Source organism: Salvelinus sp. IW2-2015, linkage group LG4q.1:29 (assembly GCF_002910315.2).
Source record: "Salvelinus sp. IW2-2015 linkage group LG4q.1:29, ASM291031v2, whole genome shotgun sequence".
NCBI lineage: Eukaryota > Metazoa > Chordata > Actinopteri > Salmoniformes > Salmonidae > Salvelinus > Salvelinus sp. IW2-2015.
The window spans coordinates 39,061,365-39,086,942 of NC_036842.1; the positions used below are offsets into that span (position 1 = coordinate 39,061,365).

Sequence of the window (25,578 nt, forward strand, 5' to 3'; positions counted from 1 at the left end):
TCAACTTAGTGTATGTAAACTTCAGACCCACTGGAATTGTGATACAGTGAATTATAAGTGAAATAATCTGTCTGTAAACAATTGTTGGAAAAATTACTTGAGTCATGCACAAAGTAGATGTCCTAACCGACTTGCCAAAACTATAGTTTGTTAACAAGAAATTTGTGGAGTGGTTGAAAAACAAGTTTTAATGACACCAATCTAAGTGTATGTAAACTTCCGACTTCAACTGTATATGCACATATCTACCTCAATTACCTCGTACCCCTGCACATTGACTTGGTACTGGTACCCCTTGTATATATAAGTTATCATTACTCATTGTGTATCTATTACTACTTTTATTATTACGTGCTTTACTTTTCTCCCTGCATTGTTGGGAAGGGCCCATAAGTAAGCATTTCAGTGTTAGTCCATACCTGTTGTTTACGAAGCATGTGACAAATACATTTTTTGAGAATGGTTAAAATAATTTTAAGTCAAAAGTTGCCATATTAGTTGATTTAGAATGGGAAGATGTACCCAAATAAACTTAACCAAAATAAATAATTATAGATAAATTAACATATTTTCCCCCAAAATGTCATGGCCAAATGCCATCGCAATTTAAGAACAACCTACATACACACAAGCAGATGTGGTCATTCTCTTTCACTGGAGAATCACCAAAGATGATTTGTGATGTGAATTTCAGTATTTGATATGGATATCGAGATGAAACCAGGTCAGGCCATATAGAGGCAGACACTGAGAATGGAATGCCTCCAGAAGCCGATGTTGGCATCCCATGAAACTACGGTAGCATCGTTAGCTCTAAAAGCTCATGGAAACTGAGTTCCCCAGCCTCACTCACTTAGTGCTGTGGATCCAGCTCTGGACAGTGCAGCAGCAAGACAGACTGTGCAGCAAGAGATAAAGAGAGAGGAAAAAAGAATGACTGAAGCACAGCGAAAGAAAGAAAAGGAGAGGAAACGGAATTTAAAAAACAGAGCCAGAGAAAAACTGAGAAAGGAGAAGACAGTGTGTATTCTTTTAGTGTAATGTAAGGGAGATAGGCTGGGTTGCCTCTAGCGAGCCGTATAGGATCAACAGGCCTCCAGCCGTTAGTCAGTCAGGTCTTTCCCCCTATTTACTCTCCAACACAACCCCCTCTAAATGAGCCAGCAGAATGAACCCATATTAGGGGGGAGCGCACTCGGCCCTAGCCAACACTGCCATCCACAGCAACCATATAATGACTTTCCTGAGAGTGACAGACAAGGTTAGAGAAATTAAATGGGGATGAAAGTGATTGCATTTCTTGAGATAATGAGATCCCATGCCGAACCTGTGGCTGATTGTTGGCTGAGAGAGGAGAAGAGAGAGAGAAGGCCGCGAGCGTACGGCGCAAAATACTGGCTCCTATAAACGTGCTGAAGACGGTGATGAGTCAGCCACAAGAGAGATTAAATCTGTAATAAGCGGAAGGTACGTGGGAGAGCTAGCAAAACCTGTCAGTCTGGAGTGGGGGACCCCCGTCATACCGACAGCGGGTAACGGAGGATTCTTCTCAGCATCATTCACTCTTTACCGGTCCATGAGCGCAGACGCGTTGTAGCATACAGTAAAAGGGGCTGTCAAGTTCTACCAGCCGATCTTAACAGAAACACCCGGTTAATAGCTATCCGTGCGCCGAGATGAGAACAGTCGAGTGACCTAAGAGCGATCCGAGAAGATGAGCGAAGGAAAGAGAAGACGAAACGGGATGGATGATAGAGAGACGAGAAATGTAGAGACGCAGAAGAAGATGATAAAGAGAAAGAAGAAGAAGAGAAGAGACAAGAAGAACGAAAAGAAGAGAAAAAAAGAAAATAGAAAGAACGAACAAAAGCACCGATGAGAGAGAAGAAAGAGGACGCAAAACTTAGCAGAAGTAAAGCTGTAGCATTTCACTTGCCTGCCACACCCAATTAACCCATCCAGACACCACGCGACATCTGGTAAAATAGACCTGACGTATATCGCCTCACACAGTCAGACAAGCAAGAGCAGAAGAGAAGAAAATGAGATAAAGAGGAGCAAAAGATAAAGAAGACTCACCGCAGCATATACGTTTCAAATCACCAATAAGACAGAGCCTAAAGAGAAAGAGAGAAGAAGGAGAGGAGAGAAGAAGACGCGACGGAACAGAAACGAGAGAAGAAGAGAATAACCCGCTTATCCGAATCCACAGGTGGGTGAACCGAGCAGGGGGGAGACAAATAGAACTAGGAGAGTAGTATTGGTCGTAAGAGATGAAGGATGGGCGGAGTGGCGAGAGGAAGAGGGAAGAGGAAGGTGTAGAGAGTACAGAGAAGAGGATGAGAGAGAGAGAGAGAGAGACGAGAGAGAGAGAGAGAGAGAGAGAGAGAGAGAGAGAGAGAGAGAGAGAATTAACTCCTCTACAGTCCGCACCTCAGTCAATGGGAACCAGGCCGTCAGCAAACACAACAGGAAGCCTTTGGGAAGCACATGCATGCAGACTCATAGACAAACATGAGAAATTATCTCAAATGCTGTGGGAGGCTGGGCGGAGACCCCAGCTCTGGCCGGCCTTGCTTGACTGCACAGCTGCACTCACAACTGAAACATAGACAAACCGATTACGGCCCTGTGTTAACGTTTCAAACCGATTACGGCCCTGTGTTAACGTTTCAAACCGATTACGGCCCTGTGTTAACGTTTCAAAGAGTAATGCAATCCAGTCTCAACTGAGGTAACACCAACCAAAAAACAACAACAGAACAGACAGGAGCCTTTTAGGGATACATGGGAAGTGTTAATAAGTCAAGCATGTTTAGAATATAACAAAATATGTGACACAGGACAATCCCTCCACATGACCTGGCACAATTCTGCATGCAGCTAAAACACGGGGCAGAACTGCATCCTGTTATATCCAAGATGGCGTAGCAGTGGGGATGTCTGTTTTGATTGTTTTTTCCCGTCCCTTGTATATATAATTTTTCTTCGTATATATTTAGTATATATTTGTGTTCTTTTTAAAAAAATAAAATTTTCCATTTACGGACTGAATATACTCTCCTGCAACCCGCCTCACCCAATATCGGACTGCTTTTCTCTATCACATCTCCGGATTCCTACCGCAAGCTCTGAACCTTTACTCTGGATCATCTGAGTGGCTACTCCTGTCTAACGTCTCTGTCTCGAAGCAAGCACCAGTTAGCCTGGAGCTAGCCTCGAACTAGGCCCATCTCCCGGCTAGCCGAAGAGATTCCATCAAGCAATCCCTGGGCTTCGATTACCTCTTTTGCCAATTGGCCTGGACCCTTTGCTGCCGACACGGAGCTCCACCTATCCATCACGACTGGTCTACCAACGTAACAGTCCGAGGGGGTTTCTGTCCTGAAGCAAGCACCAGTTAGCCTGGAGCTAACCTCAAGCTAGGCCCTTCTCCCAGCTAGCCGAAGATTTCCATCAGATAATTCCTGTGCTTCAATACCTCTTCTGCCAATTGGCCTGGACCCTTTGCTGCCGACACGGAGCCCCGCCGATCCATCACGACTGGTCTGCCGACGTAACCATCCAAGGGGGTTTCAACATACTCTCCCGTTGCGACGTTCCCCTGAGGCCCATCTGCTAGCCTGCTGCTAGCCCCGGCTTGCTAGCTGTCTGAATCGCCATGCCTACAGCTCGCCTAGCTACTCACTGGACCCTATGATCACTCGGCTACACATGCCTCTCCCTAACGTCAATATACCTTCTCTATTGCTGTTTTGGTCAGTACTTTGTGTCTTATTTCACTGTAGAGCCTCCAGCCCTGCTCAATATACCTTAGCTAGCCCTTATGTTCCACCCCCCACACATGCGGTGACCGCACCTGGCTTAAATGGTGCCTCTAGATACAAAACATCTCTTATCGTCACTCAATGCCTAGGCTTACCTCCACTGTACTCACATCCTACCATACCCTTGTCTGTACATTATGCCTTGAATCTATTCTTCTGCGCCCAGAAACCTGCTCCTTTTACTCTCTGTTCCGAGCGCACTAGACGACCAGTTCTTTTAGCCTTTAGCCGTACTCTTATCCTACTCCTCCTTTGTTCCTCTGGTGATGTAGAGGTTAACCCAGGCCCTGCAGCCCCCAGCATCACTCCCATTCCCCAGATGCTCTCATTTGTTGACTTATGTAACCGTAAAAGCCTTGGTTTCATGCATGTTAACATTAGATGCCTCCTCCCTAAGTTTGTTTTATTCACTTTTATGCACACTCCGCCAACCCGGATGTCCTAGCCATGTCTGAATCCTGTCTTAGGAAGGCCACCAAAAATCCTGAAATTTCCATCCCTAACTATAACAGTTTCCAACAAGATAGAACTGCCAAAGTGGGCGAAGTTGCAATCTACCGCAGATATAGCCTGCAGAGTTCTGTCATACTATCCAGGTCTGTGCCCAAACAATTTGAGCTTTTACTTTTAAAAATCCACCTATCCAGAAACAAGTCTCTCACCATTGCCGCTTGTTATAGACCCCCCTCGGCCCCCAGTTGTGCCCTGAACACCATATGTGAATTGATCGCCCCCCATCTATCTTCAGAGTTCGTACTGTTAGGTGATCTAAACTTGGACATGCTTAACACCCTGGCCGTCCAACAATCTAAGCAAGATGCCCTCAATCTCACACAAATCATCAAGAAACCTACCAGGTACAACCCCAAATCAGTAACCATGTGCACCCTTTTAGATATCATCTTGACCATCCTGCCCTCTAAATACACCTCTGCAGTCTTCAACCAGGATCTCCGCGATCACTGCCTCATTGCCTGTGTGCGTACTGGGTCCGCAGTCAAACGACCACCCCTCATCACTGTCAAATGCTCCCTAAAACACTTCAGCGAGCAGGCCTTTCTAATCGACCTGGCCCGGGTATCCTGGAAGGATATTGACCTCATCCCATCAGTAGAGGATGCCTGGTTGCTCTTCAAAAGTGCTTTCCTCTCCATCTTAAATAAGCATGCACCATTCAAAAGAACTAAGAACATATGCAGCCTTTGGTTCACCCCAGAAAAACGTCCTGTAGCATTCTGCATTAGCATCGAATAGCCCCCGCGATATGCAACTTTTCAGGGAAGTCAGGAACAAATACACTCAGTCAGTTAGGAAAGCTAAGGCTAGCTTTTTCAAACAGAAATTTGCTTCCTGTAGCACTAATCCCCCCCAAAATTGGGACACTGTAAAGTCCATGGAGAATAAGAGCACCTCCTCCTAGCTGCCTCCTGCACTGAGGATAGGAAACACTGTCACCACCATTTTAATAAGCATTTTTCCACGGCTGGCCATGCTTTCCACTTGGCTACCCCTACCCTGACCAACATCTCAGCACCCCCTGCAACAATCCAAAATTAAATCTAGAATCGGCTTCCTATTTCGCAACAAAGCCTCCTTCACTCATGCCGCCAAACATACCCTCGTAAAACTGACTATCCTACCGATCCTTGACTTCGGCGATGTCATTTACAAAATAGCCCCCAACACTCTAATTCAGCAAATTGGATGCAGTCTATCACAGTGCCGTGCGTTTTATCACCAAAGCCCCATATACTACCCACCACTGCGAACTGTATGCTCTCGTTGGCTGGCCCTCACTACATATCCATCGCCAAACCCACTGGCTCAGGTCATCTATAAGCCTTTGCTAGGTAAAGCCCCACCTTATCTCAGCTCACTGGTCACCATAGCAACACCCACCCGTAGCACACGCTCCAGCAAGTATATTGCACTAGTCATCCCCAAAGCGAACACTTCCTTTGGCCGCCTTTCCTTCTGGTTCTCTGCTGCCAATGACTGGAACGAATTGCAAAAATCTCTGAAGCTGGGGTCTTATATCGCCCTCTCTAACTTTAAGCATCAGCTGTCAGAGGAGCTTACCGATCACTGTACCTGTACCAATCTGCATATAGCACACCCGACTACCTCATCCCCATATTATTACTTACCCTCTTGCTCTTTTGTACCCCAGTATCTCTACTTGCACATCATCATCTATCACTCCAGTATTAATGCTAAATTGTAATTATTTTCACCTTTAGGGCCTATTTATTGCCTACCTCCCTATTCTTCTACATTTGCTCACACTGTACATAGATTTGACTATTTTTATTTTATTTTGTATTTATTGACTGTACGTTTGTTTATGTGTAACTCTGTGTTGTTGTTTTTGTCGCACTGCTTTGCTTTATCTTGGCCAGGTCGCAGTTGTAAATGAGAACCTGTTCTCAACTGGCCTACCTGGTTAAATGAAGGTGAAAAAAAATAAATAAATAAAAATAAATAAATAAAATCTGTCCAATCCCGTTAGTCGAGTCATTGCATGGCAGTGGATGATAGGATGATACACTATCCTGTATTGACTAACAGTAGATTATGCTCTTCCCAGAACACTGATGAATCCATATAAATTGTGGAAAGTGTTACTGGGGGTGGGGTGGGGAGGAAGCGATATCCCACTGCTTTGCACTTCATGAAAAATGCCCTGTGTCAGACAGGGAGGCCACCTTAAGGGGGTGGGATTGTATGCTAACAACATAAGTAGAACAAAGGACACATTTTCTTAAAGTTCCAATGCAGCCATTTTTATCTTAAAATCAAATCATTTCTGGGTAACAATTGAGTACCTTACTGTGATTGTTTTCAATTATAATGGTAAAAAAAGAAACCAACATAGCTTTTTAGCAAATATCAATTTCTCAAGCAAGAATTCTGCTAGGACTGTCTGGGAGTGATTTGAGTGAAGAGGGAAAACTAAAAACCAGATGTTATTGGCAGAGAGGTTTGAAACTCTCTTTTGTATTGGTCTATTAACTAATTTACCAAATGGTGAAGGCAGAAAACAGGCAGAAAATTCAGGCGGCCTTTTCAAACAGCTCTCACACTAAAAGGGCATAATCATAATTTTCACAATTTCACAGTGCTACTCAAACCTCATAGTGTGGAAATATATATAAAACACAGAAAAATCATGTTTTTTTTTTTACATCACTGGGCCTTTAATAGCCAGAAGGGTGTAGCACTTTATTGTAATGCCTTCATGACAAAGCAATAACTTATAGATTTCAGAGTCAGGGTTCTTTTGTCCCTCTTAACACTTCCATTCTACTATTCCACACTCATTTTCATGAACACTCATTTGATTTGATTCAATTCTACACACTCTTCTCCACTCTGACCAGTGTGATATATCTCTGCCGGATGGCCCCAGGCAGTGTACTGCCTATCCTGCTTGGGGCCACGCCACCAGATCCTCTCATATCACACTAGCCAGCAGACAGCGTGGCACCCTGGTGTGACTCACTACGTAGAAAGCCATCGTCACTTACAAGAAGAGCAGGGGATCATGGTGACCTCGTAGCATATTAATCTGTTTGGCTAATCTACGCCAGCCACATTACTGTCCATTTTCTCTGGCTAATATGTGACAACACTAGCCAGCTGGCCCGCACTATTGATTTATTGGAGGATACGGGGTGGTGAGAGTCAGCGAGGAGCAGAATAGCAGCATAGCATTTGACAGTGGTGAGGTGCGGTGTGGTGAGGACCTCTCTAGATCACTCAGGTTAATACCGTTAAAAATGGATCGAACATCTATATCTCCAGTTTCTAGGAACTCCATCGAATGGAGGACTTCCAGGAACTAGTGGACATTGGGTGGTTCACAGGAGGGTTAATGGGGGCTGGGGTGGAAGCTAGGTCACTAGGGAACCCTTATAACAGGCCCATATTGAGTTTTAGGAGAGCCAAGCTGGTCTTAGGATGCTCTAAGCTAATTTGATACGGGCTTAATGGCAACTTGAATGGCATTGTGTTGTGGGTTTCTAGCCTGTTCGTGTTCAAATAAATCAATTTGGTCAAAAGCGGTGGCTTCACACTTTTTTGGGGGGTGACTAATTATAGCTAGAGGTGGCAGTAGCCAGGTCTGTTGTTGTAACCTTTCTTAGGGAGGCTTAGAGCTTATTGGATAACTCTGCAGCCTAGGTGCACTTGGGGGTAAACAGTTTCCGGGGGGCATTTTTGAAGAAGACATCCAAACAAATACAGTTTTCATTCAATTACACCATCACCAGACTCATCCCATCACTCACCCCCAACTCCTCGGATTCAGCAGAAAGCACACAAAAAAACAAGAGTTGAGCGGCCGCCTCTGTAAACTCATTAATTCTCCCTAAACCCTGAGATGAACACATTTAAGGAGGCTGCATGATCCAAACCTGCGTCTGAACTCCACCTCGTGCAGGACACGGCATTTACGAAAGCAAAAAAATACGTGGGGGGTGGGTGTCGTGGTGGGAGGGCCAAGTMGGGGGGGGGGGGGGGGGGSCACTCGGCATAATTTACAGCGTTCTGAGTCATTAGCCTCACAGCCAATTTGTTCAAAAGGTCTGCCATAATTCAATCAGGGCCGTGCAGGACACAGGCCTGCTGGCAACCTCTACTGGCACGAGTTTATTTATTTATCCATTGAGGTATTGGGCTCCGTCACTGAAACAGGGCCAGGGGAGGGTTCTTCTAGGGGGAGAATAGCTAACTGCTTATTGTTAGGGCTCAGGATAGGTACGATATAGTCTCAGTGTGGGGTAGGATCTGGGGTTATGAAACATACATTCATAACAGGCCTGAATCAACACTTCCTCAGAGGTGGTAAGAGGGCTCTGTCATTATCCGTCTGGGAGATAAACCTTGTAGATAACATGTCATGAAAAACCGCTTCAAAGAACAATGTTTTTGTCCTCCTCTTTTCTTTGTCAAATCCTTAAACTAGCCCTGTCGTAATCATAGCATTGGAGACAAAGTCAGAGAGTGACTATTTCTTTCTCTTTCTCAAAAATGATTTCCTGGAACCCGAGTTGTTGAGGTGAGGAGGGGGACAGTGAATGCCATGTCAATGCCAGGATGAAAACAGGATCAAACTGATACACGAGAAGGCCCTGAACAGACAATTTGTTGTTTTAATCCTTCACCCCATTTTTCCTGTAGGGCTGTTTTCGAGAAATCAGACAGATGGATAATTCCAGATAGTAACATAATACCTGTCTACCTCTGTAATGGGCAGATTGACGGAAGGAACATGACAATCCTCGTCAGAGGCAGTAAGGGCAGCAGCAGCCGATGCTAGACGGCAGCTAGGCATTGAGAGCAGCAGGTAGTTATGCATGGCTGGAGATACAAACTGGATTTATACACATAGGCACACGAGTAGGGACAACATCCTTTCCTTTTCGCTTCACAATAGACAACCCTGATTCCCTTATTTTATTGTGCTGATGGAATCTCATCTCATTTTAGTGAAAGCATTTTGCATGGCCATCTATTTCTAAGTCGGGGTGGGGGAGGGGGGTAAACACAAGGCACAGTCTCAATTAGGGGACTGTCTCTATTGTGCAGTAGCGATGCATGGCCAGGCCATTGTGTCTGCTATGCTAATAGAAGCAGGAGTCTTTGAGAGAGCCGGCCAAGAACAGCAGCACTGGCTTGTCTCCGTAGGGTCGATGACATCAATAACAAGCTAATAATCCCTCGCCAGCGATCCACCGCAGTCTGCCTCCCCACCTGTCCCCAGAACACCAGAGGGAAGAGGGGGGAGAAAAAGAGGACACTTTGCTCTTCCTCACGGTTATGTATCGACAGAGCCCACTAGGGGCTGTCTGCTATTGATTGTGCTTGTTTTTTTTGTGGCTGAGAAAGGCGCTTGTTATGAGTGGCACGTACAGGCTGAGATCTTTGTTGTTGTGCATGTGTGTGTGTGTGTGATATTGCTGCTGTGCTGCCTGCTGTAATGTCAGTCAGGCAGGGTAATTAGATGCTTGATTGGGGGAGCATGGACCGGTATGGTCTCGTTGGTGGTGGTGGTGGTGCTGTATGTGTCTGTGTGTGTGTCTCTCTCTGTGTGTGTATCTCTGTGCAGCCAGTTCGCTCAAGATCTACTGTGAAATTCGACGTCCGTCCAGGTAAGCAGAACGTCAGGAGATGTCTTCAAAACAGGCCACTAGACCAATAGAAAAGAGAGTTCTAAACCTCTCTGGCAAAAACAGACATAATTTTCAGTTTTCTCCTCCCCACTCAGACCACTCCCAGACAGTCCTCGCACAATTCTAGCTTGAGAAGTTAATCTTTACTAAGAAGTAATTTCTGATTCTTTATGGCCATTTTTATTGAAAACAATCACACAAAGTTACTTAATTGTTAACAGGAAATTATTTTATATTGAGACAAAAACAGCTGTGTTGGACCTTTAACCCTATCTCAAACATTAACCCTTACCTTAACCATTCGTAATTAATCCCTATATTTGTTTTGTTTTAACCCTATCCCAAACCTTAATGAATAAAGTTAACCTTCGGAATTGGACGTTTATGGACAAACATTGGATTCTGCAGAGTGTGTGTCTTTGTCTCTGTGTGTGTGTGTGTGTGTGTCTATGAGTGAGGGCACGGAACTCATCAGTTTTGAGCCAGAGCCAATGCAGGCCAGTTAACAGGTGAGTCATACACAAATACATATACACAAACACGCACACACACCACAGTGCAGTGGACCTCCCAATTGCATCTCCCTCTCCACAAGACAAGGGATGACGTGGTAAACTAAATATCAAGCGGCCCCAGACCCTCAGCTAAATCACCTTAGGGTTGAGATTCCCAAAAAATTACTATCTTCAGGTACACTACATGACAAAAAGCATGTGTACACATGCTCGTTGAACATCTCATTCCAAAATTATGGGCAGTAATATGGTCCCCCTTTGCTGCTATAACAGCCTCCACTTTTATGGGAAGGCTTTCCACAAGATGTTGGAACATTACAGCGGGGACTTGCTTCCATTCAGCCACAAGAGCATTAGTGAGGTCGGGTACTGATGTTGGGCCATTAGGTCTGGCTCGCAGTCGGCGTTCCAATTCATACCAAAGGTGTTCAATGGGGTTGAGGTCAGGACTCTGGGCAAGCCAGTCAAGTTCTTCCACACCGATCTCGACAAACCATTTCTGTATCGATCTCGCTTTATGCACGGGGGCATTGTCATGCTGAAACAGGAAAGGGCCTTTCCCTAACTGTTGCCACAAAGTTGGAAGCACAACATTGTCTAGAATGTCATTGTATGCTGTAGCGTTAAGATTTCCCTTCACTGTAATTCAGGGGCCTAGCGCGAACCATGAAAAACAGCCCCAGACAATTGTTCCTCCTCCACCAAACTTTACAGTTGGCACTATGCATTGATGCAGGTAGCGTTCTGCTGGCATCCGTCAAACCCAGATTCGTCCGTCGGACTGCCAGATGGTGAAGCGTGATTCATCACTCCAGTTAAAGCATTTCCACTGCTCCAGAGTCCAATGGCGGCGAGCTTTACACCACTCCAGCCAACGCTTGACATTGTGCATGGTGATCTTAGTCTTGTGTGCAGCTGCTCGGCCATGGAAACCCATTTCATGAAGTTCCCAACGAACAGTTCTTAGGCAGCTTGGAACTCGGTAGGGAGTGTTGCAACCGGGGGAAGACGATTTTTACACGCTATGCGTTTCAGCACTGACGGTCCGTTCTGTGAGCTTGTGTGGCCTACCACTTTGCGGCATGAGCCGTTGTTGCTCCTAAACCTTTCCACTTCACAAAAACAACACTTACAGTTGACCGGGGAAGCTCAAGTAGGGCAGAAATTTTACGAACTGGTTTATTGGAAAGGTGGCATTCTATGAAGGTGCCACGTTGAAAGTCACTGAGCTCTTCAGTAAGACCCTTCTACTGCTAATGTTTGTCTATGGAGATTACATGAAGGGGTGTCCACATACTTTTGTATATATAGTGTATCTACACTGAACACAAATATAAACGCAACATGTAAAGTGTTGGTCCCATGTTTCATGAGCTGAAATAAAAGATCCCAGAAATGTTCATTACGCACAAAAAGCTTAATTCTCTTTTTATTTTGAGCACAAATTTGTTTACATCCCTGTTAGTGAGCATTTATCCTTTGGTAAGATAATCCATCCACCTGACAAGTGTGGCATATCAATAAACTGATTAAACAGCATGATCTTTACGCAGGTGCACCTTGTCCTGGGGACAATAATGCCACAAACTTCTCAAGTTTTGAGGGAGCATGCAATTTGCATGCTGACTGCAGGAATGTCCACCAGAGCTGTTGCCAGAGAATTTAATGTTTATTTCTCTACCATAAGCCACCTCAAATGCCATTTTAGAGAATTTGGAAGTATGTCCAACTGGCTTCACAACAGCAGACCACGTGTGGGTGAGCGGTTGGCTGATGTCAACGTTGTGAACAGAATGCCCCATGGTGGCGGTGGGGTTATGGTATGAATTCACAGAGATACCGTGACGAGATCCTGAGGGCCATTGTCGTGCCATTCATCCGCCAACATCACCTCATGTTTAGCATGATAGTGCACAGCCCCATGTCGCAAGGATCTGGAAGCAGAATATGTCTCAGTTCTTCCATGGCCTGCATGGTTACCAGACATGTCACCCATTGAGCATGATTGGGATACTCTGGATCGACGTGTCCGACAGAGTGTTACAGTTCCCGCCATTATCCAGCAACTTTGCACAGCCATTGAGGAGGAATGGGACAACATTCCACAGGCCACAATCAACAGCCTGACAACTATGGAAAGGAGATGTGTCGCGCTGCATGAGGCAAATGGTGGTCACTGACTCGTTTTCTGATCCACGCCCCTACTTTTTTTTTAAGTATCTGTGACCAACATATGCATATCTGTATTCCCAGTCATGTGAAATCCATAGATTAGGGCCAAATGTATTTACTTAAATTGACAAATTTGCTTATATGAACTGTAACTCAGTACAATCTTTGAAATTGTTGCATGTTGCTTTTATATTTTTGTCCAGTTTAATAACCAAAGGCTCCTCTCAAGGGGGAAACGTCACTCAGAACAACAACACAGTCGTGACAAGACAATACAGTTGAATCCACAGAGAGTAAGGAAAACCATCAAATTATACACAATCACATGCACGCACACAACTCTCTGCATTTATCCCCACCAAAAGAGAAAACCATGATGTCACCTTTCTCGATATACCAGTTTATTTTGAAAGGTAACCCACTTGCTCCACCTAGGGGGATTTTTGATAACTACATCTACAGCCAAGCATGATTGTGTCAAGTTCACTGTGTTGAAAGAATGTCCTTAACATACTGTATACTGTAATCTTATCAAAGCAGCTACATTAAGACTGGGTGTGTGAAGAAATGACATGGAACTATAAAAATATTTTCATTTTCTTTAATTTCCTGTACAGTTACAATGAACTTTGGGATGAACTCTTTGACCAGATGGCACATCTATTTTTACCAGTTTATTTTATATTGAAATATAATTTTATTCTATGAAATTGCTTTAATTCCTGTTCACACCCAGTAAACTATACTGTTGTCTTGACACTTCCACCTATCTCTCCCTTTTCACCCTCCTTTTTCTCCCTCCCTGTTTCACCTATTCCATGATATCATTCTAGACGTGGCTGTCCCCCCCCCCCAACCCCCATCTCACCTCTCCTCCACTAACCATCCCCAACCATCCCCCTTTCCCTCTCTCCTCCTCCTCCTCCTTTCCCTTCACCTCCGTGGTGACGTAGCTCTTTAACTCCCCATCGCCCCCTCTCTGCCACTCACCTTCCCTTCATCTCTCTCTACTACCTCCCTCATTCCCTCCATCCATCTCCACCAGCGAAGTCTGGTGGGAGGAGCTGTAGGAGGATGGCTCAATGTAATGGATGGAATGGAATTAATGGAACGGAGTCAAACACGTTGTGATTGATGTGTTTGGTACCATTCCATTGATTCCATTTCAGACATTACAATGAGCCTCCTCCCACTAGCCTCCTCCCTCTCCACTGCCTCCCTCCCTCCTTCCTCCTTCCCTATCCACTGCCTCCTTCCTTCCCTCTTTCCTTCTCCACTGCCTCCGTCCTTCCCTCCTTCCATCTCCACTGCCTCCTTCCTTCCCTCCTTCCCTCTCCAATGCCTATTTTCTTCCCTCCTTCTTTCTCCACTGCCTCCCTCCTTTCCTTCATTGATTTTATTTCAGACATTACAATGAGCCAGTCCTCCTATAGGTCCTCCCACTAGCGTATTCTGCTCTCCACTGCTTCCTTCCTTCTCTCCATCTCTCTCCATTGCCTCCCTTCTTTGCTACTTCCCTCTCCACCGCCTCCCTCACCACTGCCTCCCTCCTTCCCTCTCCACTGTCTCGCTCCTTTCCTCCTTCCCTCTCCACTGCCTACCCCCTCCCTTTCCACTCCCTACTTCCTTCCCCTTCCCTATCCACTGCCTCCCTCCTTCCCTCTCCACTGTCTACTTCCTTTCCTCTCCACTGCCTACTTCCTTCCCCCTTTCTACTCCACTGCCTCCCTCCTTCCCTCCTTCCCTATCTACTGCCTCCCTCCTTCCCTATCTACTGCCTCCCTCCTTCCCTATCTACTTCCCCTCTCCTTCCCGCTCCACTGCCTACTTCCTTTCCTCTCCACTGTCAACTTCCTTCTCCTTCCCTCTCCACTGCCTCTCTCATTCCCTAGTTCCCTCTCCACCGCATCCCTTCTTCCCTCTCCAATGCCTACTTCCTTTCCCCCTTCCTTCTCCACTGCCTCCCTCCTCCCCTAGTTCCCTCTCCACTACCCCCCTCCTTGCCTCTCCACTGCCTCCCTCATTTCCTCATTCCCTCTCCACTGCCACACTCCATCCTTCCTTCCCTTCCTCTGCACTGCCTCCTTACTTTCATATCCACTGCCTCCTTCCTTCCCTCTCCACTGCCTCCCTCATTTTCTCCATCTCTCTCCACTGCCTCCCTCCTTTCCTCCATCTCTATCCACTGCCTATTTCTTTCTCTCCTTCCCTCTCCACTTCCTCCCTCCTTCCCTCTCCACTGCCTACATCATTCACTCCATCTCGCTCCACTTCCTCCCTTCCCTCTCCACTGCCTCCTTCCCTCTCCACTGCCTACTTCCTTTCCTCCTTCCCACTCCACTGCCTACTTCCTTCACTCCATCTCTCCACTTCCTCCCTTCCCTCTCCACTGCCTACTTCCTTCCGTCTCTACTGTCTACTTCCCTCCCTCCATCTCTCTCCACTTCCCCCCTTCTTCCCTCTCCACTGCCTACTTTCTTCCCTCCTTCCCTCTCCACTGCCCCCCTCCTCCCCTAGTTCCCTCTCCACTGCCTCCCTCCTTTCCTCCTCCCCTCTCCACTGTCTCCCTCCTTTCCTCCTTCCCTCTCCACTACCTCCCTCCTTTCTTATTTCCCTCTCCAATGCCTCCCTCTTTCCCTCTCCACTGCCTACTTCCTTCCCTCCATCTCTCTCCACTTCCTCCCTCCTTCCCTCTCCACAGCCTCCCTCCTTCCCTCCCTCACCTATTTGGTGATGTAGTTCTGTACCAGATTATAGAGGAATCTCCCCCCATCATCCCTATTCTGCTCCCACTATCCTTCTCTTCCTCTGTTCCCCCTCTCTCCGTCCCTCCCTCCCTCTATCCTCACCTATTTGGTGAAGTTCACCTTTGCACCAGACTGTATAGGGTTCCCCACCCTCCTCCCATCCCACCCCTCCATCCCTCCCTCCCACCGTCCCCCCTCACCTCCTTGGTGACGTTGTCCTGCACCAGGCTGTAAAGGGGCACGATGCGGCTGACCTCCAGCAGGACGGGGATGGGCAAGGGCTGCTCGCGGCCTGCCTGATGGCACAGGTGGCAGGCCGAGGGGCAGCTGCCCTTCTCCTCACAGCGGATCTCCACACCGCTCACCAGGTCCTCCGTCAGTAGCTGGGTTTTCAGCAGCCCAGACAGGTAGCTGATGAAGGGCATGGATTTGAGCTCGCGCCTGCTGCCCTGGTCTGTCACCTCTGGGAGATGGAGAGGAGAGGGAAGGAGAGAGGGCATGTTTAGACAGTGAGAGGACAGGGTCTATATTCTATATTATAGTCTATATTCTAACATCAAATTATATCAGTCCTAACCTTAACCATTATGAGAAATAGCTGACCCTGTGTCAGTGGTTGGGAGCAACACCTACCAATTCAAACACAGTTTGTGAATTTATCTTTCATCTAGCTTTATTTACACAGGTTAGTCTCATTTAAATAAAATCTCTTTCGCAAGAGAGATCTTATCATTATTGATAGAAGGTTGTCTGAACGATGAGAGGACCAGATCCAAACACATATAGACTGACACACAGAAACTTGCATCAATGTATGTTTGCCACATGTCCTGAATCGCCATAACACAGGACTGACAGCTGCACTCACTTCTTTCTATCCACTCCATCTCCACTCTCCACTGACTGAGTTTCACATGACCGCCTCACTCACATCACATGTGCCGCCATCTGGATCTACTTTCTATTGCGGTCAAACAAAATAATCCCTCATTGTCATAAACTCCTCCACCGGGAATGAACGGAGGGTGATGACTTATTCCTGCATAGTGTAAATAAGCATTGTTTGATTTTCTCATCGACGGGGAATTCCTGCGCATAACGTTCTGTGCCAGCGGGCTAACAATGTTACATTTGAAAGGAGTGAAACAGGGAGAAATGTTAATTGAGTGTTGAGTGTTTCCCTGGATGGATGGATGGATGGATGAATGGAAGGAAGGAAGGAGGGATGGAGGGAAGGAGACAGCCATGTGTTGCGGAGGCAGCAGATGTGCTGTCTGTCTGTGTTGATGGGAGAAGAGACCAGACAGGCTGGAGAGAGGAGGCTCTCTCAGCAATGGCAACATTGAATCAAATGTACACTACGGCAAACTGCTGATGGGGGGAAATTATATTAATCATGTGCTATGGAGGATTTTGCTTAATTCTTCCCAAAGTGTATTTATTGTGGGGGTCTTCATAACACCAAGTGGGTATGAATGTTTTCATGGTATATCAGAATGAGTAGTGTTTTTTCAATCTGTATACCTTGTCTAAGTAGTTCCATTACCTAAACTGTACATGTTGCTGCACAGGAGTAATGTTATTGTGGTTGACTATGAGTGAATTAATTCCAGCCTCAGTCTCTCATTGTGTGCCATTATGTGGCCTACAGGTTTACTCCAATTGCAGAGCAATCAACTGACTCATATCCGTCTCATATCCAGACGTCTAGGAAAAAGGCTGAGCTAGAGCTGAATCAACAGGGGGAGGAGAACACCAGGCAGAGCCAGAGGTGGGAACCACTGCATAAACACAATAACATGCAGATGTGTTAGCTTGCTACTCCCTAACCAAAGGCCAAACTCACACAGTCACACGGTTTGTGCTAGCCACACTTTACAGGAGGGAGAGGGCAAAAAAGAGAAAGTGACATTCTTCAAGGTAGAGTAATTGGGACCAGCTTAGAGTAAAAGTCATTTTAGTGCAGCCTTCGGAATATTTCACAGAGGAAAAAGAAAACATACAGTGTGTGAACTTAATCAGCATGTGTGTCCGTTCTCTTAAAACTCACTAGTCTTGCTTTCTTTCTCGACAGCTCTTTAAAAGCCCAGCCAAGTACAGGGCTAGTTATGCCTTCAGGTTCCAATCCCTCATACACACAAACACATTTCGAGCTGTACTAGCTCACAGAACATCAGTGAAAAATAGCTTCCACTGGGGTAGATGGGGAAAAAGCAGAAATGTAACACAGGTGCAGATTATCGGATGTTTTCAGGATAAGATCACTAGTCAGTGACAGAGTTCTAAATGAATCTCCTACGCAAAAACAAACATTCCACTGCCACACAGAGAGAAAAGGAACACCAGCTATAATGAGACATATACACTGAGTGTACAAAACATTAGAAACACCTGCTCTTTCCATGACATAGACTGACCAGGTGAATCCAGGTGAAAGCTATGATCCCTTATTGATGTCACATGTTAAATCCACTTCAATCAGTGTAGATGAAGGGGAGGAGACAGTTTAAAGAAAGATTTTTAAGCCTTGAGAGAATTGAGACATGGTTTGTGTATGTGTGCCATTCAGAGAGTAAATGGGCAAGACAAAAGATTGAAATGCTTTTGAATGGGGTATGGCAGTAGGTGCCAGGCGCACAGGTTTCAGTGTGTCAAGAACTAACGCTCAACAGTTTCCTGTGTGTATCAAGAATGGTCCACCACCCAAAGGACATCCAGCCAACTTGAGTCCACATGGGCCAGCATCCCTGTAGGAACGCTTTCGACACCTTGTAGTCTATGCCCCGACAAAATGAGGCTGTTCTGAGGGCAAAAGGGGGTGAACTCAATATTTGGAAGGTGTTCCTAATGTTTTGAGGACTCAGTGTACTGTATTTATTGGGCTGCGTGACAGTTGATACATTTCCTCTTTCATTCAACACATGCAAGTGTGTGAGACAAACGGTACATCATCAGACAGTGTATTATATGTGTAGTTTGATAATAGGCTGGTGTTGTGGTGATGCTATGTGCTCCAGACACACAGGCCCAGCTACAGAGCAGAGAGAATGTGAAGGGACTGGAGTAGTGGAAGAGGAGGGGGAGGGATACTCTCCTCTACATCCTATGTAAACAGGCTCAAGGGGTGGACCTAAGAGTCCAATTACATGCACTCAACACAAACACAGAAAGGAGCTGTTATCACTTGGCCCTCACAATAAAACACTGTGATTATCCCAGGTTTACTGCAGGCTTCGCAGAGCAGCTCACATTATAGCCGGCCGCATATACACCCATCCCTCTTCCTTTCCCCTTCAACTCCATCCGTTACCTGCGACAATAACTTCTGAAAGTTAACATTAACCCCAAAGCCGTAGATAGGATTGAGAGTATGAAAAGTGGAATATATGCTCCACTGTGATCCAGTCAGACACATGCTCCATGAAATACACTGATATTCTAGGCAGACAACTTACACATGACACAGGTTAACACATCCCTTATGCATTAATTACAGGTGTGTAGGATGATTACAACCATAAAAATCCTATTAAATTACTGAAGGGGCTTTGTCATGAACCCTCAAAGTTCCAGAAAGAGGTGGAAATAGCAGCTAATTGGAATGAATGGTAGTAAAGGCATATTCCAGATTTTACTTATGTAGGAAAATAGAAGTCAGGCATGTGATACAGTACCAGTCAAAAGTTTGGACACACCTACTCATTCAAGGGTTTTTCTATATTTTTTACTATTTTCTACATTGTATAATAATAGTGAAGACATCAAACTATGAAATAACACATATGGAATCATGTAGTAACCACAAAAGTGTTAAACAAAATATATTTATATTTGAGATTCTTCAAAGTAGCCACCTTTTGCCTTGATGACAGCTTTGCACACTCTTGGCATTCTCTCAACCAGCTTCATGAGGTAGTCACCTGGAATGCATTTCAATTAACAGGTGTGCCTTGTTAAAAGATAATTTGTGGAATTTCTTTCCTTCTTAATGCGTTTGAGCCAATCAGTTGTGTTGTGACAGGTATGGGTGGTATACAGAAGATAGCCCTGTTTGGTAAAAGACCAAATCCATATTATGGCAAGAACAGCTCAAATAAGCAAAGAGAAACGACAGTCCGTCATTACTTTAAGACATGAAGGTCAGTAAATCTGGAAAATTTCAAGAACTTTATTCAAGTGCAGTCACAAAAACCATCAAGTGCTATGATGAAACTGGCTCTAATGAGGACCGCCACAGGAAAGGAAGACCCATAGTTAGTTACCTCTGCTGCAGAGGATAAGTTCATTAGAGTTACCAGCCTCAGAAATTGCAGCCCAAATAAATGCTTCACAGAGTTCAAGTAACAGACACATCTCAACATCAACTGTTCAGAGCAGCCTGCGTGAATCGCCCTTCATGGTTGAATTGCTGCAATGAAACCACTACTAAAGGACACCAATAATAAGAAGATACTTGCTTGGGCCAAGAAACACGAGCAATGGACATTAAACCGGTGGAAATATGTAATTTGGTCTGATGAGTCCAAATGTGAGATTTTTGGTTCCAACCGCTGTGTCTTTGTGAGACGTAGAGTAGGTGACCGGATGATCTCCGCATGTGTGGTTCCCACCATGAAGCATGGAGGAGGAGGTGTGATGGTGTGGGGGTGCTTTGCTGATGACACTGTCTGTGATTAATTTAGAATTCAAGGCACACTTAACCAGCATGGCTACCACAGCATTCTGCAGCGATACGCCATCCCATCTGGTTTGCGCTTAGTGGAACTATCATTTGTTTTTCAACAGGACAATGACCCAACACAACTCCAGGCTGTGTAAGGGCTATTTGACAATGAAGGAGAGTGATGGAGTGCTGCATCAGATGACCTGGCCTCCACAATCACCCGACCTCAACCCAATTGAGATGCATTCTCGTTTGCTCTGTTTTTTGGTTAATTCTTAAGTAATTATCTTTTTGTTTTGTCATGATTTGGATGGGTCTAATTGTGTTGCTGTCCTGGGGCTCTGTTTTTGTGTTTATGAACAGAGCCTCAGGACCATCTTGCTGAGGGGACTCTTCTCTAGGTTAATCTTTCTGTAGGTGATAGCTTTGTTATGGAAGGTTTGGGAATCACTTCCTTTTAGGTGGTTGTAATTTGAATTCTCTTTTCTGGATTTTGATAATTAGAGGGTATCCTCCTAATTCTGCTCTGCATGCATTATTTGGTGTTTTAGGGATAGTTAGGGATAGTTTTCTAGATGGAATTTGTATTTATAGTCCTGGTAACTGGACCTTTTTTGGAACACCATTATTTTTGTACACTGTCAGGGCCCAGGTCTGACAGAATCTGTGCTGAAGATCTAGGTGCTGCTTTAAGCACCAGATCATCAGCAAACAGTATACATTTGACTTCAGACTCCAGTAGGTTGAGGCTGGGTGCTGCAGACTGTTCTTGTGCCCTCGCCAATTCGTAGATATATATGTAGAATAGGGTGGGGCTCAAGCTGCATCACTGTCTCAGCCCACAGCCCTGTGAAAATAAATCTGTGTTTTTGGCCAATTTTAAGAGAAACACTTATTGTTTGTGTACTTGGACTTTATAACGTCGTATGCCTTTCCCCTCACACTGCTTTCCATCAATTTGTATAGCAGACCCTCATGCCAAATTGAGTCAAAAGCTTTTTTTAAACCAACAAAGCATGAGAAGACATAGCTTTTGTTTTGGTTTATTTGTTTGTCTATTAGGGTTTGCAGGGTGAATAAGTGGACTGTCGTACGGTAATTTGGTAAAAAGCCAATTTGACATTTGCTCCGTACATTGTTTTCACTGAGGAAATGTAGGAGTCTGCGGTTAATGATAATGCAAAGGAATTTCCCAAGGTTGCTGTTGATACATATCCCACGGTAGCTATTGGGGTCAAATTTGTCTCCACTTTTGTGGATTGGAGTGATCAGTCCTTGGTTCCAAATATTGGTGAAGATGTAAGAGAGGACAATGTTAAAGAGTTTAAGTACAGCCAATTGGAATTTGTGGTCTGTATATTTTATCATTTCATTTAGGATATCATCAACACCACAGGCCTTTTTGGGTTGAAGAGTTTGTATTTTGTCCTGTAGTTGATTCAGTGTAATTGGAGAATCCAGTGGGTTCTGGCAGTATTTAATAGCTGATTCTAAGATTTGTAATTGATCATGTATATGTTTTTGCTGTTTGTTCTTTGTTATAGAGCAGAAAAGATTGGAGAAGTGGTTTATGCATACATCTCCATTTTGGATGGTAACTCTTTGTGTGGTTAGATTCTATGGATTCTTCAAATACAGCTCATCCCTTGGCAGTATCACTATAGATTACTATATCATTACATTGAGCTGATTTCTGTGCTGTTCATATTTTCTTAGTGTATTTGTGTACTGTTTTAGTATTTCACTATAGTGAAGGCGTAGGCTCAGGTTTTCTGGGTCTCTATGTTTTTGGTTGGATAGGTTTTTGAATTTCTTTCTTAGATTTTTGAATTCTTCATCAAACCATGTATCATTGTTGTTCATTTGCTTAGGTTGTCTGCTTGACAATTTATATATTTGATAGGGAAGCTGAAAGGTCAAATATTCTGTTTAGGCTTTCTACTGCCAAGTTCACACCTTCACTATGGCAGTGAAATGTTTTGTCCAGGAAGTTATCTAAAAGGGATGGAATTTGTTGTTGCCTAATAGTTTTTTGGTAGGTTTCTACACTACTTTCCTTTCATCTATAGCATTTCTTAATATTATGCAGTTCCTTTGGCTGTGATGCCTCATGCTTGTGTATTACTCTGTTCAAGTAGACTGGGGTTTTGCTATGATCTGATAGGGGTGTCAGTGGTCTGACTGTGAACACGCAGAGACTCTGGATTGAGGTCAATGATAAAGTAATCTATAGTGATACTGCCAAGAGATGAGCTGTAGGTGTACCTACCATAGGAGTCCCCTCGAAACCTACCATTGACTATGTACAGACCCAGCTTGCGACAGAGCTGCAGGAATTGTGAGACATTTTTGTTGTTTGTTTTGTCATTGTTGTGTCTAGGGGGGAATATTGGGGAGGGAATGCTGTCACCTCCAGGTAGGTGTTTGTCCCCCTGAGTGCTGAGAGTGTCAGGTTCCTGTCCAGTTCTGGCATTTAGGTCACCACAGACTAGTACATGTCCCTGGGCCTGGAAATGGTTGATCTCCCCCTCTAGGATGGAGGAGCTGTCATCGTTAAAGTATAGGGATTCTATATAGGCAACAGACATGAGGACTTTTCTCTCTGTTGAGATAGTTTTTTTATTAACTTCTGGCCAGATGTAAAATGACCCTGTTTTGACTAATTTACAGTTTTTTTATCGCTTTGGTACTATTTTAACAAGTATGTTGTAAAATGTCACAAATCTTAGTACAAAACTCAAAACAGATCATCAAAAAGGCTGTTATTTCAAATCTTTAAGCACATTTTCAATTGACTAGGTACAATACACAAAATCACACAGTACCTTTTTCACCTAGTCAGTGTTTCATCTAGAAATAGCTTTCATATAAAATAATTGCCTTTCACAATGCAATGCTCACAATACCTTTCATATGATTCTGTTCTCATTTGTTTAAAGACATTTGACCATCACTTAATCCAACTGCACTTAATGGTTAATCACTTAACGGTCTGGTAAACGGTCTGATTTTAAACTGGTTTGTCTACTATATATGGATTTTGAGAACTACAGAAATTAAATGTGTGTTTTTTCAAAGTATACACATTTAAATGACATGTATTACACATTGTAACCATACATAATGACTACTCGTTATTGTTAATGGATTTCACATAGAGGCCACCACAATTGGTCACTATATAAAAGGGGGTGTGTGAACACGTGTGAGCACATTTCTTTCAACATGGAACAGAATAGACAGCAAGGGAGAGGAATAAGTCAAAGAGCCCGTGGAGAAGTGGGAATGGGCCCCAACAGAGGTCAAAGAGGTGGCCATAGGACCCATCAAAGAGATCTAAGAGATGGCCATAGGACCTGTCAAACAGGTCAAAGAGGTGGCCATAGGACCCGTCAGAGAGAGGGAAGCAGATGGCATGGAAAAGATGTGTCTAATGAAGTCTGGGCCATCATCATTGGTCATGTGGTAAACAGAGGCCTTACCATGGCAGAGGCTGCCGGATAAGGTCACCCCAATCTGAACAAATCAACTGGCAATTCGATCATGAGAACATTCCACCAAGAAAGACGGTAAATCTGCAGTATATGCACTATGCTTTTCCATTTCATTTACTGTAAATTACATTTTGTAATGCAAGTAAATTCACAAAACATGCTACACTATTCTTACAGTATGATCTATTGACAGTATACTCTGTTTATACCCTCAGAATTTACAGAAGTCCCCATGGTGGTTGCCATGTGCTGACCGACCAGCAGGAGTGGGCAAAGGTGGAAATGGTGAGGGCCAGGAATGACATACAGTACGGCTGTCTGAAATAAAGCAGGCCATTGAGGAGAACAATGACACCTTTGCCAATGAGGCATCCATCAGCCTACCAACAATCGCTCACCTTTTAAAGAGGCACCAGGTATCTATGAAACACATTTACCTGGTGCGTTTTGAGAGAAACAACGACTGGGTGAAACAACTGCAGGCCTAGTATGTTCAGATACAGCACTATATACTGTATTACTGTTACTATTTGATGTACATGCTACTTCACAATATCATATTGGAACTGTATTGTAAAAAATAACTAACCAAAATATAGAAGGTGATGGTTCTTTATGCAGCTGTGAACCATCACAAGTTTATCTTTGTTGATGAAGTGGGCTTTAACCTGGACAAAACTTGGCGCCTTGGGCGGAACCTTATTGACCAACGGGCGACCGTTCAAGTGCCTGGACAACGTGGGGGAAACATCTCCATGTGCACAGCTATCTCTGAAGAGGGTGTGGTAGGACGTAGGCCATTACTTGGATCCTACAACGCTGCACACCTCATTGTGTTTCTCAATTAAATTGAGCAGGCTTGTCAAGGTGAAAGGGTCACCTATGTCATTGTGTAGGACAATGTCAGGTTCCACCATGCAGAGGTGGTTCAGGCATGGTTTGGGCCCATTCCCGATTCGTGACCCTATACCTGCACCCATACTCTCCTTTCCTCAACCCTATTGAGGATTATTTTTCAGCACGGAGGTGGAATGTGTACGATCGCCATACCCATGAACGTGCCATCCTCCTTCTGGCCATGGATGAGGCATGCGACGACATCAATGCAGACCAATGTCAAGCTTGGATTCGCCATGCCAAAAGGTTTTTCCCACGGTGCATGAACAATGAGGACATTCACTCGAAAATAATTTATGGCCAACTGCTCAAGACAAGCTTGATGCAAATGAATGCGTGCTAAACATATATTTTTACATTTTCATTCATTTAATTTGTTTCATTTAATTTCTTATATTTAATTATAGACAGTACACCTATGTTGCAATTATATCTGGAAAAAAATCTATAAATGTTGCATTAATGATTGTAGAGGATGTCTTCATTGATCAGATCTTTGATTTCACATTCAATAGATATTATGGAAATTCTAGATTTTCTGCCAGTTTTGTTGGGTAATGTAAGTATGTGTATTGCGTAATGTGCAAACTGTAATCTACTGTCATTTACAGTACTGTAGCATATTACTTTCAGCACTTCTATGGGCGATTTGCATCGTTTGCTATTAGATAAAACTGGTAGGTAAAACTACAACATTGAAAATATATCATTATGTTGTGTTTTGGCAATTAAAAGAATGTACTCATTACATTTCACAATTAAATTATATATTGAATCAATGGTTTTGTGGTGAGAGATGTTTACAATCCAAATGAATGTACAATGACAAGTTTTGAATGAAAGACTGGCTGCGTTACAACTGTGACCAGTTTGGAGTTTTGTACAACATTTTGGTGAAAATAGTACCAATGTGATAAAAAAATTAATACATGTAATTGTGAGGGTTAGGTCTGCTCTATACCAAGTTAGCATACCCCCTGAGTCTCTTCCCTGTTTCACACCTGGTAGTTTGATGGATAAGACTACCAGCTCTCTGTAGCCAAGAGGGCAACCAGTGGGTTCGTCTCCTCCATATTATGTTTCTTGTAGG

At 44.3% G+C, this 25,578-nt stretch overlaps 1 protein-coding gene across 1 annotated transcript in view; it reads right to left on the minus strand.

Annotated features, from left to right (window-relative positions):
* The window catches only part of LOC111960926 (astrotactin-2-like), a 361,731-nt gene that overhangs the window by 102,175 nt on the left and 233,978 nt on the right, over nt 1-25,578 (minus strand). The window contains exon 15 of the mRNA XM_070442905.1: nt 15,635-15,897. Within this exon, the coding sequence (XP_070299006.1) occupies nt 15,635-15,897 (263 nt within the window). The remainder of the gene's footprint in view (nt 1-15,634; nt 15,898-25,578) is intronic.